We start from the raw sequence: 16,575 nt of genomic DNA, 5'->3' as shown, positions 1-16,575 counted from the left end.
ACTATGAACAAAGACGTGCTGAGTTAACTGAACCAAACCCCTTTTCTGAAGGATGCCTTTGGTATTTATAGAGCTTCGGGGTGAAGGGCGGATTCTCTCTTATGATTGCAAAGATGGGATGACTTTAATTCCCTGACTGATGCGCTGAATATTTGTCACCGAAAAGCTTAATGTACTTGTTATCGTTAGCGGCTGTCAACTTAATTTGGATTCGACCGTAATCAACTTTCTATCCCATCGTGATTAATTATGCCTTTCACCCAGATGTGCCTACCAAGTTGCGTCGGCTCTATGTGACAATCCTTCTTGAGTAGATGTTTGCGAACATAAATCACCGCAAAGCCTTGCGGTAATGCTACGCTCATCCGTTGATCTCTTATGATCGTGCTTTTCACCTTGCGTCAACGCATATTCTGCATACAAACACAAAAACTAACTGTTCCTATGCGATGAACGCATGCGACCGCAATGTTATAAACTTAATGTTTTTTGGACGCAATCTAACATATTTTATCAACGCAAGCCATCATTGTTTAAGAACTTAGCACTGTAATAACGTGTATTTCTGCCCATTATCACATGCACAAATATAACTCTTATATTTCATGATGCATGCGCATGCACTTTTGTAATTTCTTTCTATAATATTATAACAATCATAATACATGATGCATAAATAATTGCACAACTTAAGGTGGGTTTCAAATCTATATGTCAAACACTTTGCCATATAAACCACATCTCATGTATAACAAACAAAATGTTGATGAACCGGGAAAAATAGCCTATAATCCTCAAAACTAAAAGCTAACTATTACAAATGCAAAGAGTTTCTGGTTCAAACAGATGAACCGGGTCTTGAACCGTTCGGTCAAAGTTCGCGTCTCCACTGATCATGTAACAAACTTCCTCACGATCGTCTACATGAAAGAGTAAACGCTTTACTCAATTGTTTACCAACGCTTCCAGAGCTAAACGATTGTTTAGCAACAATTGTGTACCTTTTACTATGTGATGAAGCATGAGGTACGCGATCATGTAGCACGCCCCGCAATGCAAGCCTTATACGATCGTCTAAACGAAAATGATGCAATGAAGCACGATCGCTGAGCGAGTGCCTTCATATCGTATACCGTGTGATCGTGTAGTCAGTGACTATGCGATGGGCATGCTAACTATACGATCATTTAGCGCGCACGTCTTTTTCTAAACGATGAGCATCAAATGCTCCCACTCGATTGTTTACCTCCAGCGTCTATGCGATCGGGCAACCAACACTACGCGATAGAGTAAACGATTTACCCCATCGTTTAACATTATCTAAATGATCGTTTAGTAAATACTACATGATCATATAGAAAAATCTACACAATTGTTTAGCCAAATCCCAACGATCATTTACCTGAGGCTACACAACACGACCAATTATTGGTCTTCTTCCTTGCTGAGAATCGCATCTCCATGCTTCGATACTTCATCATAAATGACTCAACAAACTCAAACACTTTGAATTACAGACTCGATTGCAAGTTAATTATGCCCAAAAAACATAGGGGCCTTACAAATTAACACTTTGCAATTTAAAGAAAGCTTTAAACAGAGGTAATTAAACCGTAAACATTCATCAATGCCATCCGTAAACGCATTTAACAATTAAACACAATGCAGAAATCCCACCACGACTATAAAAGAAGTTTAAAACAGAAGTGAAATTTGGAATATCAGAATAATCTAGCTTTAATACTGATTAAAGAAAATTGGACATGAGGATTTCCATGAGCAGCGGAATGATCGTTCTAAGTTCCATTCGTATTTGAACATTAACAATTACAATCAAGAAACGGAAACTAACTGGTCATGCAATACACGAAATTACAACATGTTTAACAAAGATCAAGGGATAGAACATCATACCTTTGAAGACTCATCTTCAACCACCCTCGATCACGAACGCTCGAATAATCTCCAAGACTGCACCTCACGAATGCTCGAACTCTTCGACCACAACATAACATGATCAATCAGCAACCACCACACGAACACCGCAAATGGCCTCCAAAAACCTCGAACTATGTCGCGTTGAGTATGACACCACCACAATGGCTACCTGGTATTCTCGGTGTGAGAATCCAGAAGTGTGGGCTATGTGTGGACTTGGTTAGAGGACGAGACTGGAGGAAGAACAATTGTGTAAATGATTGAGCAAGTGGGAGATAACAAAGTCTATCGTATAGATGATGCCCAATCGTTTAACAAATGCACTGCGATCGTTTAGCAAAAGCTTCGCGATCGTTTAGTTAATGGCCAGTTGAGTGAACTATCATGTAGTGTCACTCCATGATCGCTTAGTCTCTCTTCAGCTGTCGTTTAGTATATCTCATTCACTTGACAGCCAACTGTGAGTAATCCCGAGAATGGAAAATCTCAATCAACAACTACTAAATTTAGGATAACATTTTCCCTTTTATCTCACGGTTACCATGAAACTACCAATAATCTCCCATTCAATTGGTTGTTAGAGAAAAATAGATAATTATCCAATAATTTATATTATTATAAATATATATGATAACCAACTTACCATAGTATATTTATAACCTATAGTTTTAATATTTCATCTCATGAAACATATAAACCATAGCTCTTTTTCTATTTCATGGTCCTTAATATAAATCTCATTTACATTAATCCTCCACTTGATGTATCTCATACATCACACCGATCATATCATATATAATTGAATTACCTCTTTTTAATTTGAAAATTTCAAAATAACACCAAAAACTGATTCTCAACTTGAATCCATTGAGCTACCAAGGGGACCTTATGGACCTGTAGCTCGAAGCTCTAACGGTACGTGAATAACTGACTAAACTCTTTAGTCATGAGATCCACCATCCATTAACTATCAGGCACTTCACTAAAGACCGATAGCTGAACTCTCCTTATCACAAATATATTACGTGTCCATATCAACCAATCAATAATGCAATAACCCTTCATAGATCACTCGTAAGTATAGTTGGGCCAATAACCGTTATGTCCCTGTAGTTGCATCTAACTCCTTAAGTACCACTGATCCCTCTAATGAACATAAGTCATAGTCTTACTATGACTGAGTCATCTCTTCCAAAGTGAAGTTGTGACCTCTATGTTCAAGCCACAGAATCAGCCTTTAAGGGAGCAATCTATCTATTTACCCCTGTTTCGGGGAAGAAGTGAATTCCATCTTGTGTAATTGAGTTCTCAGCTCCCAAATTAGACAAGTCCCCAGAAAGGTAGGCATGTTGAGTTGGCAATCTGACCACTTTCACCCATACTAATCAAAGGACCGCCCTCAAAGGCAGGAGTTCCCAAAACACTCTGGATTGAGGTCATGTCACCTATGGTCGTTTAGGTGAGATGTAAGTCTCTAGTATCAACGGCGTTATATCAGAGACTAGTCATCTCGTTATCCGATCTTATACAAACTCTTTGTATAGGACACCCCCGCTCGCATGTCTTCACATGAATGGTCAGGATCTACTATCTGTAGTAGTTTACAACATTTGCAAACCTCTACAAAGCAGGCCATATCCGTAGTGTCACTAGGATCAGGTATCCTTCCTTAATCTTTATACTACAGACCTTTTTAGGTTATCACTTAAGGCATGATCCACTTGTATATCTCAAATACATGCTTAAGTTTACATACAATAACCATGGAGCTTTGTTTATTGGATATGAGTAAATGCCAAATAAAATAACTCTTATTTTATTCATAACAATGTGTATAGATTACAAACTATAATACTCCGGGAGAATTAGGACACCAATCCCAACACTTCTGTTAGCTATTTTTTCCGTTGTTTTATCTGTTGTTTTGTCTGCATTTCATCTACGGTCTTATCTTTAGGTTTCCTTTCAACACGAACATAAATTTGAGATCTATTTTGATCCAACTTATCCAATAGAAAAATAATGTCATTGTCGTCCTTTAAGCATATCAGAGGTCCATACAAGTTCATCTTATATCGAACCCTCATTACAATGTTGACTTATGATGGATTGACCCCTTCTACTTTGTAAACACAATCTTTCAATTCTTTATACCCCCATGTACTTTGAACTATGATGCCTTCAAAACACCTCCATCATAGCACAATTTGCTATCATCCCATGTTCCACCATGTTGAATATGTTGGGGTTGGTACCCTAAATCTTGTGGGTCTCGTAGTTTGTACATTTTGTACACACATTATTTGTTTAATAAAATAAGTCGTTATTCTATTTGACATTTATTTTGCATTAACCCAATCCAATGAATTAAAATCTGAGGTTATTTTATGTAATCATTCATTATCTCTTGTGTCACCCTCTTACTACTCGGAGATCATTGCATCTCACCCCAACAAATACTTAACAATGTTCAAAAGAAGAGAAAAAGTGTGAAGACTGAAGAGAAAAAGTGTGAAGACTTACTTAGTGTTTGAAGCTAAACGACTATAATATCGGTTTCGTATTTGTTGCTAATTCTTTTTCACTGCTTGGTTGTATGGGCTTTTCACGAATTTTGGATGTGAGGTTTTCTACTTGGTTTGATTTCTAAAGTTTTTGTTTTTCACAAATGAGACTTGTTAACCAATTTACTTAATCTAATTTACTCAAATTGATTTGAAAGGAATGAATGAATATTCAAATTAATTGACGTGCAATGCGCATTAATTACCAGAAAATGTTATGAAGATAAGCGAGAGCGAGAACTGAGGTGGGTATATGAGAATTGAGAGCGAGTGACGGATGAGAAGTCAAAATATTTGATGAAGTGGAACGAGAGTGAGAATTGAGAGACGAGATGGAGAACCGAGAGTAGAATGCACAAGGCCTGTCAATCTCTTTTGTGGGACGGTATGATAAATTCACATGCCGTTGATGCAAGCATAATACCATATATCACTGAAAATTTGAGAAAAAAACCAAATTTCATTTGGACCCTTGATTTTGGGCCATTCATACAAAATTCCCAATTTTGTAGGCGGACGATGAAAATAGAAGCCATTTTTCCCGTGTTTCCTTTTTTTTAGCTAAGCCATTTTTTATTTGGCCCCTCAAAAGGGGCATCCATACAAATTTCCCACAAAAATCATTTTGGTCTTGTCGATTATCCATATCAGTACGAAATTTATTCATTTATCTATACCATTAGTTCAACATTTTCTGCTGTTACCAAACAAATCCTGCTTTCCATCAAGGGAAGGAAGAAATGGAGATGGGCAATGAGAGAAGATGGAGATGGTGGCGGTTTTTCATTGTGACTGGAGTGGCGGTCGCTGGATTTCTGTTTCCTAGCAGCAGTGCTTCACAACAGGAGCAACTGATGGAGCCTCAGCCTGTGGTATCCAGGATTGCGTTTGGATCATGCGCTAACCAGGATGCTTCTCAGGTTTTATTTTGCTTGTTTGTTGTTGTTGTTTCTTTTTTAATGAACTTTATCTACTGATTCGTTCTGAAACAATTTTGTATTGGGATGTCAAATAAATGAAAAAACAGTGTTGTTATTACAGGAGTAACAGTTTAAATGGAGTTGTTTTTTTGCAGCCAATCTGGAATTCCATAATCAACTTCGACCCGCAAGTTTTCATTTGGCTTGGTGATAACATCTATGGAGACATTAGGCGTCCTTTCAAATTACTTGGTCGAGAAAGGACGGTGGGACCATGGAAAAATGTTCCACGTTTCGTTCCTTCGTCTAAGCAGGAAATGATGCTCAAATACAAGAAGGGCAAGACAGTTCCGGGTTATTCTCGGCTTAGACAGAAGACCAAGGTGCCCGATCTGTTAAATTCATCGAAAAGTCTAGTACATTATTTGATTTTAAAATGACTAAAATTTTAACGGTTAAAGGTGGGTGCCTTTGTTTTTTAGTCAGTCATTGTGCTGTTTTAGGTAATCGGTGTCTGGGATGACCATGATTATGGATTAAACAATGCTGGAAAGGAATTTACCGAGAAGGTCACTAATCAGAAGCTTCTCCTTGATTTTTTAGATGAACCTCTTGATAGTCCAAGGTGGGAGTTCATTTTCTACTTCTACATATTATTTTCTGACCTAATGCTTGTGTTTCTTTGGTTTATCTTATTATTATTTCTCCATTTTAATCTTGCAATTTATTCCGTGTATTTGATTACTCCATAGTACTTCCGTTAACTGATATTAGAAAATTGGCGTTGATATTAAAATTTTTTGTTAGCATTATGCATAACATTATTCTGTATGTATGCATTGTGTAGTACATCTACTATTTCTACGTCATATCATCTTATTCTTCATTCATGTACATGCCTCCTCTTCTCTCGCTATCTCCATCTGAAATAGCAAAATTGTTACGGAAAGCATTTGACTTTCACCACTTGAATTGAATTTGAGCTGTGAAGCATATGCTCATGAGTTATCATGCTTCAACGTCGGTGATTGGCTATGCTAGAATGAACTAGACCACTTTTGGTTCTTTCTCCCTTATGTATATGTATGTATGTGAATATATATAGATATATATATCTAAAATTGTTTAGGAAGTTGTATAGTAGATTTATATTGGGTTTTCTAGAACTTTACTTGTGAATCCATTTGCCTTGTTGGGTCTCCTATTACCATTTCACCAACTTCCCTCGACCTCTGGTGTTGGCAGGCATAAATTTCTTAAAGAGAGAATTTCACAAAGATAGAAAAATTATCAAGTGTAGAGAATGAGATCAGTATTTAGTGATTATTTCCAATTACTGAGGGGCCACATTTTTTTTTCAATGAGAATAACCACTTTCATTGAGAAGAAAAATAAAAGAATACAAGGGGCATACAAAAAAACCAACCCACAAAAGGAAGGAACACCCTCTATAAAAAGGAACTCCAACTATGCAAAATAACACCGGTAGAATAGTTAAAAAACACGCTTTGAAATTGAAACCCACAAAGAAACATGACAATGAACAAGAGACCACATCTCACTGGGAACCCTCTCCATACATCTAAATACCTTACTATTCTGGTCACCCGACAAAACCTACAAAATAGCGCACTCCCACAAGCTAAAAAGAAAGTGACCCTTCTCCCCAAGGGGTGGGTTGAAAAGGGACTCCTCAATCGTGGCACCAATGTCTTTGTGCCGAGCAACCATGACACTAAATGTCTAAAGAAAAGAATCCCAAACAAAGCCAGCTACTAAGGGGTCACATAAGTAGTAAGATATTTCCTATACAAATGAGACATGTATACAAAGAATGCCAACAAAATAAAAAAAAATCCCTGAGTTTGTTTGAAATTAGGGAAGTGAGATTCTGATAATGGTTTAGTCAAGCCATAAGGTACATGCCAAACATAAACTTTCTTGGCAAGAACTTTATCGTGCACAAAACAAATATCAAATTCAATGTGCTTGCTTTGAGAGTGAAACATAGAATTTGCTGCTAAAGGGAGAGCATTTACACTTGTCATTGTTCTAATATTAGGGATTTTTTTTATTATTGTAAATATCTTTGTTATATTTTTCTTTTATGGCCTTTTCTATGCGTTCCTTCTTTGGTCATTCTTGTACACATGTATATAAGTGAATGGAATAAAGTATTCTGATTCTGATTCTCTCGAACCTAAAAGTTTTACATTGTCTCAGAGCTCCAAAAAATTTTGTTAAATGGGAGTTTCTGCTACCTTGCAACCAAGTAAAACCTGTCTCAAGAATATACTTCCTTTGGTTGACAAGAATGCCACTTTTGGACCCGGCAAACTCCATGCCTAGGAAATACTTTAAGGTTCCCAAGTCCTTGATTTGGAAATCATTAGCTAGTTTTTTCTTCAAGATGTTCAGTCCCATCTCATTATTACCTATAAGTATGATATCATCAACATACACTATCAAAACAACAAGCTCGCCATTTACAGTATGTTTATAGAACATAGTATGATTTGGAGTATCTTTCAAATATATTAAGATTCTATAAACTGCTTCAAAGTGGACTGGGACCGGAGCATGCATGAACTAGCTTACTATACTGATTGCAAAAGCAATGTCAAGGCATGTGTGAGAGAGGTATATGAGTCTCTCCACAAGTCTCTGGTACTTTTCTTTTTCTTTTACCTCTTTTTCAATTGCAACAACCAATTTAAAATTTTGCTCAATGGGAGTTTCTGCTACCTTGCACCAAGTAAACCTGTCTCGTTCAGTAGATCATGAATATGCTTCCTTTGGTTGACCAGAATGCCACTTTTGGACCTGGCAAACTCCATGCCTAGGAATACTTTAAGGTTCCCAAGTCCTTGATTTGGAAATCATTGGCTAGTTTTTTCTTCAAGATATTAAGTCCTGTCTCATCATTACTGGTAAGTATGATATCATCAACATACACTATCAAAATAACAACCTTGTCATTTCTAGTATATTTATAGAATATAGTATGGTCGGCTTGACTTTGACTGAATCCATAGCTTTTGACTGCCTTTCCAAAACGTTCAAACCATGTTTTAGGAGGCTGTTTAAGGCCGTATAATGATTTCTTTAACTTGCACAATTTGTTAACCCCTAGATTCACTTCAAAACCAGGTGGCAAGTCCATAAACACCTCTTCTTCAAGATCCCCATTGAGAAAGACATTCTTAACATTAAGTTGATAAAGAGACCAATCAAACTTAACTGCAATAAACAACAAAATTCTAATAGAGTTAATTTTAGCAACTGGAGAAAATGTTTCTTGATAATCAATTCCATAGGTCTGAGTGAACCCCTTGGTAACTAATCTAGCCTTGTACCTTTCAATACTACCATAAGCTTTTCATTTTACAGTGAACACCCGTTTGCATCCTACTGTTTTCTTTACTTTTGGTAGTTCAACTATGTCCTATGTGCAATTTTGTTAAGCGCATTCATCTCTTCCATTACTGCTAATTTCCGATTTAAATCATTTAGGGCCACCTGTATATTCCTTGGAACAAATAGGTTATTTATTTTGGATATGAAGACTTTATGGCAGTCAAACAATCTATGATAAGAAAGATAGTTTGCAATGGGATATTTGGTATATTTACGGGTACCTTTCCTATGGCAATTGGAATATCAAGATTAGAGACGTCATGTAAAGGATTATGAGGAGATGAAGAATTAAGAGGAATAGGAGTAGCATCTAATGCTTAGATCTTCAAAATCACTCATTGGAGCATTAGATTGGTCCTGTGATAAGTCAATTGTTTGATCTCGATCCCTTTGAGTCAATTTCTTCTAGTATAAGCTTGAAGTTCAGGATTTTGACTTGTTGAGTTAGTTTGTAGTGTTTCTCCCCCTGAAGAAGAACGTTCCATACTTGGCATCGAAGGACTAGAACTCATAATTTCAGAACCAATGATGTTTGGGAGAGGTGAAGCGTCCCAAAAATTATCTTCAAGGTTAAATGTCTCCTTTTGAAGAGGATTTGGGTTGAAAAAGGGTTGATTTCCAAAAAAGACATGTCCATACTTCCAAAATACTTGTTGGTCGAAGGATCAAAACATTTGTAAGCTTTCTGATGAGAGATATAACCTACAAAAATGCATTTAACAGCTGGAGGATCAAGTTTAGTTCGAGAAAGGGTAGAAGCATGAACATAAGCAGTAAATCCAAATAATTTTAGTGGTAAATCAGAAAACAGCCGAACATTAGGGAAAAAAAAACTCTTCGAAGTGATTTAGAGGAGTTTTAGAATTCAAAATCTTAGACGACATTCAATTGATCAGGTAGTGCTATGCTGCTGTAAGGATTGTATCACCCCACAAATATTTTGGTACATGCATAGAAAACATAAGGACATGAGCAACTTCAAGTAAATGTCTATTTTTTCGCTCAGTAATACCATTTTGCCAAGGAGTGTTGCGACACGTAGCTTGATGAAACATACCCTTATCTTGCAAAAAATTGATTAATTGTTTGTTAAACTATTCAATGTCATTATCACAATGAAGAATGCAAATTTTAGTTTGAAATCGAGTCTCAATCATATTGTAAAATTGAACAAAAACCTCTTTTACCTTGGACTTTTTTGTCAACAAATAAAACCAAGTTAAAAGAGTGTGATCATCTATAAAGGTAACGAACCAACACTTACCACTATGAGTTAGAACTTTAGACGGACCCCCAAACATCAGTATGAATTAAGGAAAAAGGTGATGAAGCCTTGTAAGATTTAGACAAATAAGTGGATCGATGATGTTGGGCAAAAATGCAACTTTCACATTGAAAAACTGAACAATCTAATTCTTTAAATAAATTTGGAAATAGATACTTTAAGTAGAAGAAATTTGGATGCTCTAATCTATGATGTCAAAGCATTATAGTTTCTTTAACAGAAGGGGAACATACACTACTCAAGCCCTAAACCTTTTTATGACTAGCTGAAACTTCATCAAAGTAATAGAGACTATTAATCACCATAGCATGTCCAATCGCCTCCCCCGACTCCTAATCTTGAAAGATACAATGGGAGTCAAAGAAGGTAATACGACAGTTAGCTTCCTTAGAGATTTTACTAACATATAACAAATTACATGCTAATTTGGGAACATGAAGGACAATATGTAAAGTAAGTTTGGGGGTTAAGTGTATAGTTCATTTTCCTGCAATAGATGTGAAGCTACCATCGGCAATATGAATTTTTTCATTAAAATACAGAAGATTAAGATTCAAATAAACACGAGGAACTAGTCATATGGTCAGAAGCTCTAGAATCTATTATCCACAGAGAAAAATTAAGGCAAGAAAAAACTTGAGGATAATTACCTAATTGTGCCAAGGAAATACTAGGATTACTAGATGAAGAATTAGTCTTTAGCAGCTTCAGAATTTGATCAATTTACTCTTTATTGAATGAGTTGGAGTCAACAACAATGGCAGTAGAGGTATGGGAATTACGCTCCCTTGGCTTCGAATCAGAAGCCTTCGTTGCAGTATTTTCAATTACCAATGCAAAACTTTCAATTGAACTGGAGATGGAATGATTGGCAGTGATGATGCACAGGCGGCGGCGACAGGGGATAAGGTTTCTAGGGTTAAAAAAAAAAAAGAAGAGTTTTTAGGGTTTCATTTCAAACAATGGGCTGCTCTGATACCATACCAAAGAAAGTGTATTTTCTTTCTTATTTCTCTTAGGAGGAAAGGGTTTCTTAAATAGAAGAAACACCTCATTACAAATAAGGAAAAAATAAAAATAAAAATACAGCAAGCAAATATAACACAATAGATACAATGGAGATATTAGCAAAAAAATAAAAATAAAAATAAAAATAAAAATGAAAATAAAGGAAATATCAACACTCTTATTGCTGTGCCATATTCTACTTTACATATGTGCTCACCCTCTTTGACAAATGCTCAATGTTTTGCATATGAGTGGTGTTATCTTTAAAAACAAATTGGCAAGCGGGTTTTGAGTTGTTACCCCTTTGATTTACAAATCGTCCTTGACCATGACCTTTGTCATTACCTCTAGGTGAGTTGTTTGGGGAGTTTTCAGATCCTTGACCATTAACTTGTTATGGTTAGAGGACTGATTGCCTGGGAAGCGCTGTTGTTGCTTGTTGTACGCCAAATTTGCTGATAGTTCAACAATCTCTCTAATCACATTGCTTGGGCTTAATTGTTTCAAAGGTTATTAGAATAGACACTAACTCTTGCCAGGTGCTAATTATCTTCCCTTCAATCGTGCAGACTATCAGGATATATTTTGCATAGCATTAAGACCGGCAAGGACACAAGAAACTAAATCATCAAGCAAAATAGGATTACCAACTAATTTGAGATGATCCAAAGCTTGTTTCATCACAACCATGTGATCGACCATCTTCATTGACCCTTCATATTCTGTAGAACTCCTTGGAGTTGATGGCATGCTGACAATAAATTCGAACTAAACTAAGGAACCCATTGTCAACTTCTTAAAACAGTTGTTTAGAAAATAAGCGGCTAGCAAAAATTTTCTTTGCAAAATTATTAGAGAAGAGAGGGATTCGAACCCTCGGTACAAAAAAATCGTACAACGGATTAGCAATCCGACGCTTTAAAAAAGTTCATAAAAATTTTGGCAGAGTTTTCTGTTTTCTGATTCATCATATTCTAGTATGATATAGATTGAAATTTGCTCAATTTTAAGATTATAGATTTATAGCAACATACACTTCGAGGCTGATGAAGGCACCACAAGCTCTATTGTTGCCCCAAACAACCCTTCAAATAACCCAACCACCACTGTCCGTGAGCTAATATAATTTAGCTACTCCATTGGTCATCCCTTGAGCACTATTCTGACAGTGAAGCTCGATCAGAAAAACTGTCTCCGATGGAGAGGAATGGTCTTAGCCATCCTCAGAGGTCAGAAGGTTGATGGATATTTCCTTGGAACAAAGATCGAACCATTAGAGTTCCTTAAACCTCCTCTAGAAGGAGAAAAGTATTGAACCCTTAATATGAAGAGTGGTAAACTCTGAAAAGAAAGATGGAAAGAGGGAAGTTGGCTGATAAAGGTGGATAGTTGCACTTCATCCGCCATGCTGGTTCCCTTTTTATATGAAATTTTGGAACAACCCTAGAGCCAGTGAAAATTCAGCATATCTTTGACCTAAAATAGCTTGCAAACCGAGATATTCCAAGAACATGAACTATATCCCAGTGGTCAAAGGCTGAACCAATATGGGAGATAGATATCCCGAGTAAACGAGGACCCCAAGACTTCTGTTTTCGGAGTTAAACCACAAACCAAACCTGAAAAAGCTATCCAGCTGCCACTTCGAAGCTTGAAAATTGCTAAAGAAATCAAAACTTCTTTAAAAAAACACGTTTAGTCTTAGTCTCAAGATCATGGGAACTCCAAAAAGAAAAAAAAAAATTCCATTGCTAGACAAAGCCGCCCAACTAAACTTTAACTAATGATGAGTGATTTGGAATTGATTTAATCAACTAGACTTCAACTAATGATAAGTGATTTGCAATTGATTTCATCAACAAACCACATTTTTTAATCAAAGAAGAGAATTTGGCAGAATAATGGGGTGACTTATCTGGTTGATTTTAAACAGACTTTGGCTCTTTTTATTGGTGTTCTCTTTCAAAGCTTTTTGATGTTTTTTTCGTTTAAGATATTTGTAGAAGCTGGAATGTTTTATTTCACATTGTTAACTTGTTTGTTCATATTTGTACTTTGTATCCTGCAGTTGGGTTTCTGGTTTCTTGGTTTTTGGTCTTGTTCTTGGGATACTTGTTAGTTTGGTTGCTGCTTTCCTTTTTTTTGTTGTTTATTTTTGTTTACTTGTCTTGAAGTTTGTATCTTTGAGCATTAGTCTCTTCTCATTTCCTTAATGAACAGTTTTATATCTGGTTAAAAAAGAAAGGAAAAGAGATAGATAACTTCAAATGATTCAGCATGACCCTTTTGACATTTTTGGTCCATCCGAGGACATTATTTGTCAGTTTGCTAAGCATAATTACCCATTCTACTGTGTGTGTGTGTGGAGGGGAGGGAGATAGAGTGGGAGTGGAAGAGGATGGGTGTAATAGTAAAATAGAAAGGAGAAAGGAATGGTACAAGATTAATAGATAATGAATAATATATTAAATTGGAAAGATATTGTACTTTATTGTTGGGTCAGCCCTACACCTTGGCATTTTGTTGTGATAAATTATTACTATTTTCTTGAACAAGATACGAAATTCCACAAGGGAGTGAAGTAAGAGAAACAGTAATGAGAAGATAAATTAAATTTTATAGCACTGTCGTACTTGGATTGTTAATTTACCTCTTAGTAGATTTTTTCTGTTAAATTATTAACCGAACTTTTACCATTCTAGGCGCAAGCAGCATGGTGTGTATGCATCATATATGTTAGGCCCTATAGGTAAAAAAATTAAGGTACAATTTAGAGATCTTTCGATGATTCTCATCTTCATAATTTGGTTTTAATGATGGTTGTATTTTGATCACATTATATATTTAGCCTTCAGCAAATATGTTTGTGACTTGAAGTTTTATAGGTTATCCTATTAGATACTAGATATCACCGTGATCCGCTGTTTAGTGATGGAACTATTTTGGGTACTGCTCAATGGACGTGGCTGGAGAAGGAGCTTAAGGGTCCAGAGTCGGCAGTTACAATAATTGGGTCATCCATTCAGGTGTCTCAAGCATACTCTGTTTATAAACTTCTAGCCTGTGCACTTTTTCTGTGGATCTGTTCTTACACTTGTTCAGCGATAAATCTTATCATAAGACATCTTGTCTTGCGTAACATAGCAGTTGTCAGCTTTATTTTTGAGTACATGTCACAGTTATTCTACAATTCAGGTTATATCAAATCTTTCAGCAAACACCAGGCCGTTGTTCTATTTGGAGTCTTGGGGACGTTTCCCCAAGGAGAGAGATCTCCTTTTCAAGTTGATTGCAGATAGCAAGGTAAAAATCTCTAATTCACACTTGCGCTCCCATTTTTTATTCAAGCACCTCTACTCTTTAAATAACAAACTGCAACCAAAAGGAAAAAAAGAATGAGAGAAATCTCCATAATTTATAATTTAAAACTCTTTGGAAGAATTTTGTCCCTAAACTTTTGTTTGTAATAATTTAGTAGTTTAAATTTCTAACAATTTAGTCCCTAACGTAAGAAAATCTAAATAAAATTAAGTATCAATTTCATTTTTTATTACACAATGATTTAGTCTATGTAGTTTATAAACACATTTAGTCTTCAACCGATTTATCTATTTAAATACATAAGAAACACCACTAACTTTTAGTAACATTTTCTCTGGCAAAGGTTAAATTATTACAAACTTTTAGTTACCCGGATTAAATTGTTACCATTTTTTTGAGTATCTGTGAGTATCCGAGCTAGTTTACGCGCATCTCGACTAGTCTCATGGGACAACGTGCTTGACACTACAATATTTGAGTGTTAAAGAAACTCGTATTATATGAAGTAGGCTGCTCTAGTCCTTGTGCTTGTGATATAGGTCTTATCATGTAGATAATTTATTGTCAAGATGAATACTCTATGATCTATTTTGTTCTACTATGCATTATGTCTTTTCCTTCTTTCTGTCTTTTTATGGATTAAGAGACAAGGAGTTTTCTTTATAAGTGGAGATGTTCATTTTGGCGAAATTTCACGCTATGATTGCGCCGTTGAATATCCACTATTTGACATAACCTCAAGTGGTCTTACCCAAGCAGTTGAAAGGGTGGTTCCGCAACCATTACAATTTTTAGTGAGGTTTCTTGCATCATTGACGCCATCTACAATGAGAGTTATGAAAAGCAAATGCAGATACAAGTCCTGCACGTTCGGTATGCACATGTCACTCGCAATGTTTAGATTTTAGATGCTCTTCACTGTTTCACCTCCCCTTTGTGTACAAATTCTTGGTTCCTTTTAGGCCAACCAAATTTTGGAGTCGTTGAAATTGATTGGGGTGCAACTCCAGTAAGAATCAAAATGGAAGTGCGGGATACAAATGGACTTGCAGTGGTAGGTTTAAACATCCCATTGAGTTTGTTGCGTCCAGGAAACAGTGAGTATTTGTCCAGTAATAATACGGGAGAGTATGAGAGGCATTGTCTTCTGGAAGTTCATTTGGGATGGATAGTCCGATATCGCCTGGCAATTTTTTTTTATAGTACCTTGACTTGTAAGTTACGAAATGTGCATTTATGAATTGAAATTCTATGCTAATCAATTGCCAGACACCAGTAGTGATGATTTGTTTACTTCAATATTGCAGTACTTCTTCTCGCTTTGTTGGGAATTGCTTATGTGGCCACATTGTCATGCAGGAGCTGCGTCCGCAAATGCAAGCGTGACTAACCGGGGTTTCACCTTTTTTTTTTTCTTGTGGCTGGTTATATTACAGATTAGAGACGATTGGAAAAGGGCAAAGATCAAATAATGTAATTTTTAAAAGTAATGGCAAAAATAAGGTATATAGAAAAGATACCTAAAAAATAGGGTCAAAGAGAAGTATTGATAAAAATAGGATAATTTTGTGGAGTGACAAATTTGTATAACCAGTACATGATTACAGTTGTCTGATCATCACCCTGTGGATGCTAGATGGCTATCATGTTAGCCATATGGATTGGACTTGGTCAAAATGAGGATCAAATTCGTGAACATCCACGATTTTTTTTTTTTTTTTTTTTTTTTTAATTTTTAAGTAAATTTTTTTTCTTGTTTTGTTCTTGTTCTTTTATATCATACTCATTTACTAAATTTAGTGTCTCAAGATAAAATGTAATTTCATTAGTTCTTTTATTTAAAGATAGAAGTTTACATGAAATCAAAAGTTTGAATTACAAGTTACTTAGTTTTCCATATGGTGGTTGTCTTCGTGTGTCTCTAGATTAGCTTCGCCTTGTTGTCGTCGTCAACGACGAATACGTCTTCGATCAGTGTCAGCAACATTGAGTCGTCTTGTCCGCTGCATAATATTTTCTACATTTACCAAGGTTTGGTCACATATTTAACTAACTCTGGTAAACTGTGTTGTACTGAATACTACTAGACATCTTGTACAAAATTATTCTATATGATGAAAAA

General features: G+C 35.9%; 1 protein-coding gene across 1 annotated transcript; it reads left to right on the top strand.

Annotated features, from left to right (window-relative positions):
- The first annotated feature begins 5,024 nt into the window (after positions 1-5,024).
- On the top strand, positions 5,025-16,149 carry LOC120086269 (Calcineurin-like metallo-phosphoesterase superfamily protein). The gene is made up of 9 exons (XM_039042823.2): positions 5,025-5,422; positions 5,578-5,805; positions 5,926-6,047; positions 13,835-13,895; positions 14,018-14,158; positions 14,328-14,435; positions 15,098-15,326; positions 15,416-15,667; positions 15,761-16,149. The coding sequence occupies exons 1-9, from the start codon at positions 5,243-5,245 to the stop codon at positions 15,841-15,843; spliced, it is 1,404 nt and encodes a 467-aa protein (XP_038898751.1). The 5' UTR covers positions 5,025-5,242; the 3' UTR covers positions 15,844-16,149.
- The last annotated feature ends 426 nt before the right edge of the window (positions 16,150-16,575 follow it).

Source organism: Benincasa hispida, chromosome 9 (genome assembly GCF_027475165.1).
Source record: "Benincasa hispida cultivar pf3 chromosome 9, pf3_genome.v1.1, whole genome shotgun sequence".
NCBI lineage: Eukaryota > Viridiplantae > Streptophyta > Magnoliopsida > Cucurbitales > Cucurbitaceae > Benincasa > Benincasa hispida.
Note: the sequence above shows the minus strand (reverse complement) of the source record. Positions and strands in the feature narration are given on the sequence as shown.

What these genes read in the sequence shown, in the direction of transcription:
- LOC120086269 (XM_039042823.2), top strand. Translation starts at nt 5,243, where the DNA reads ATGGAGATGGGCAATGAGAGAAGATGGAGATGGTGGCGGTTTTTCATT. An exon ending in GGCTTAGACAGAAGACCAAG is followed by an intron (nt 5,806 to 5,925) that starts GTGCCCGATCTG and finishes GTGCTGTTTTAG; the next exon opens with GTAATCGGTGTCTGGGATGA. An exon ending in TAATTGGGTCATCCATTCAG is followed by an intron (nt 14,159 to 14,327) that starts GTGTCTCAAGCA and finishes TCTACAATTCAG; the next exon opens with GTTATATCAAATCTTTCAGC.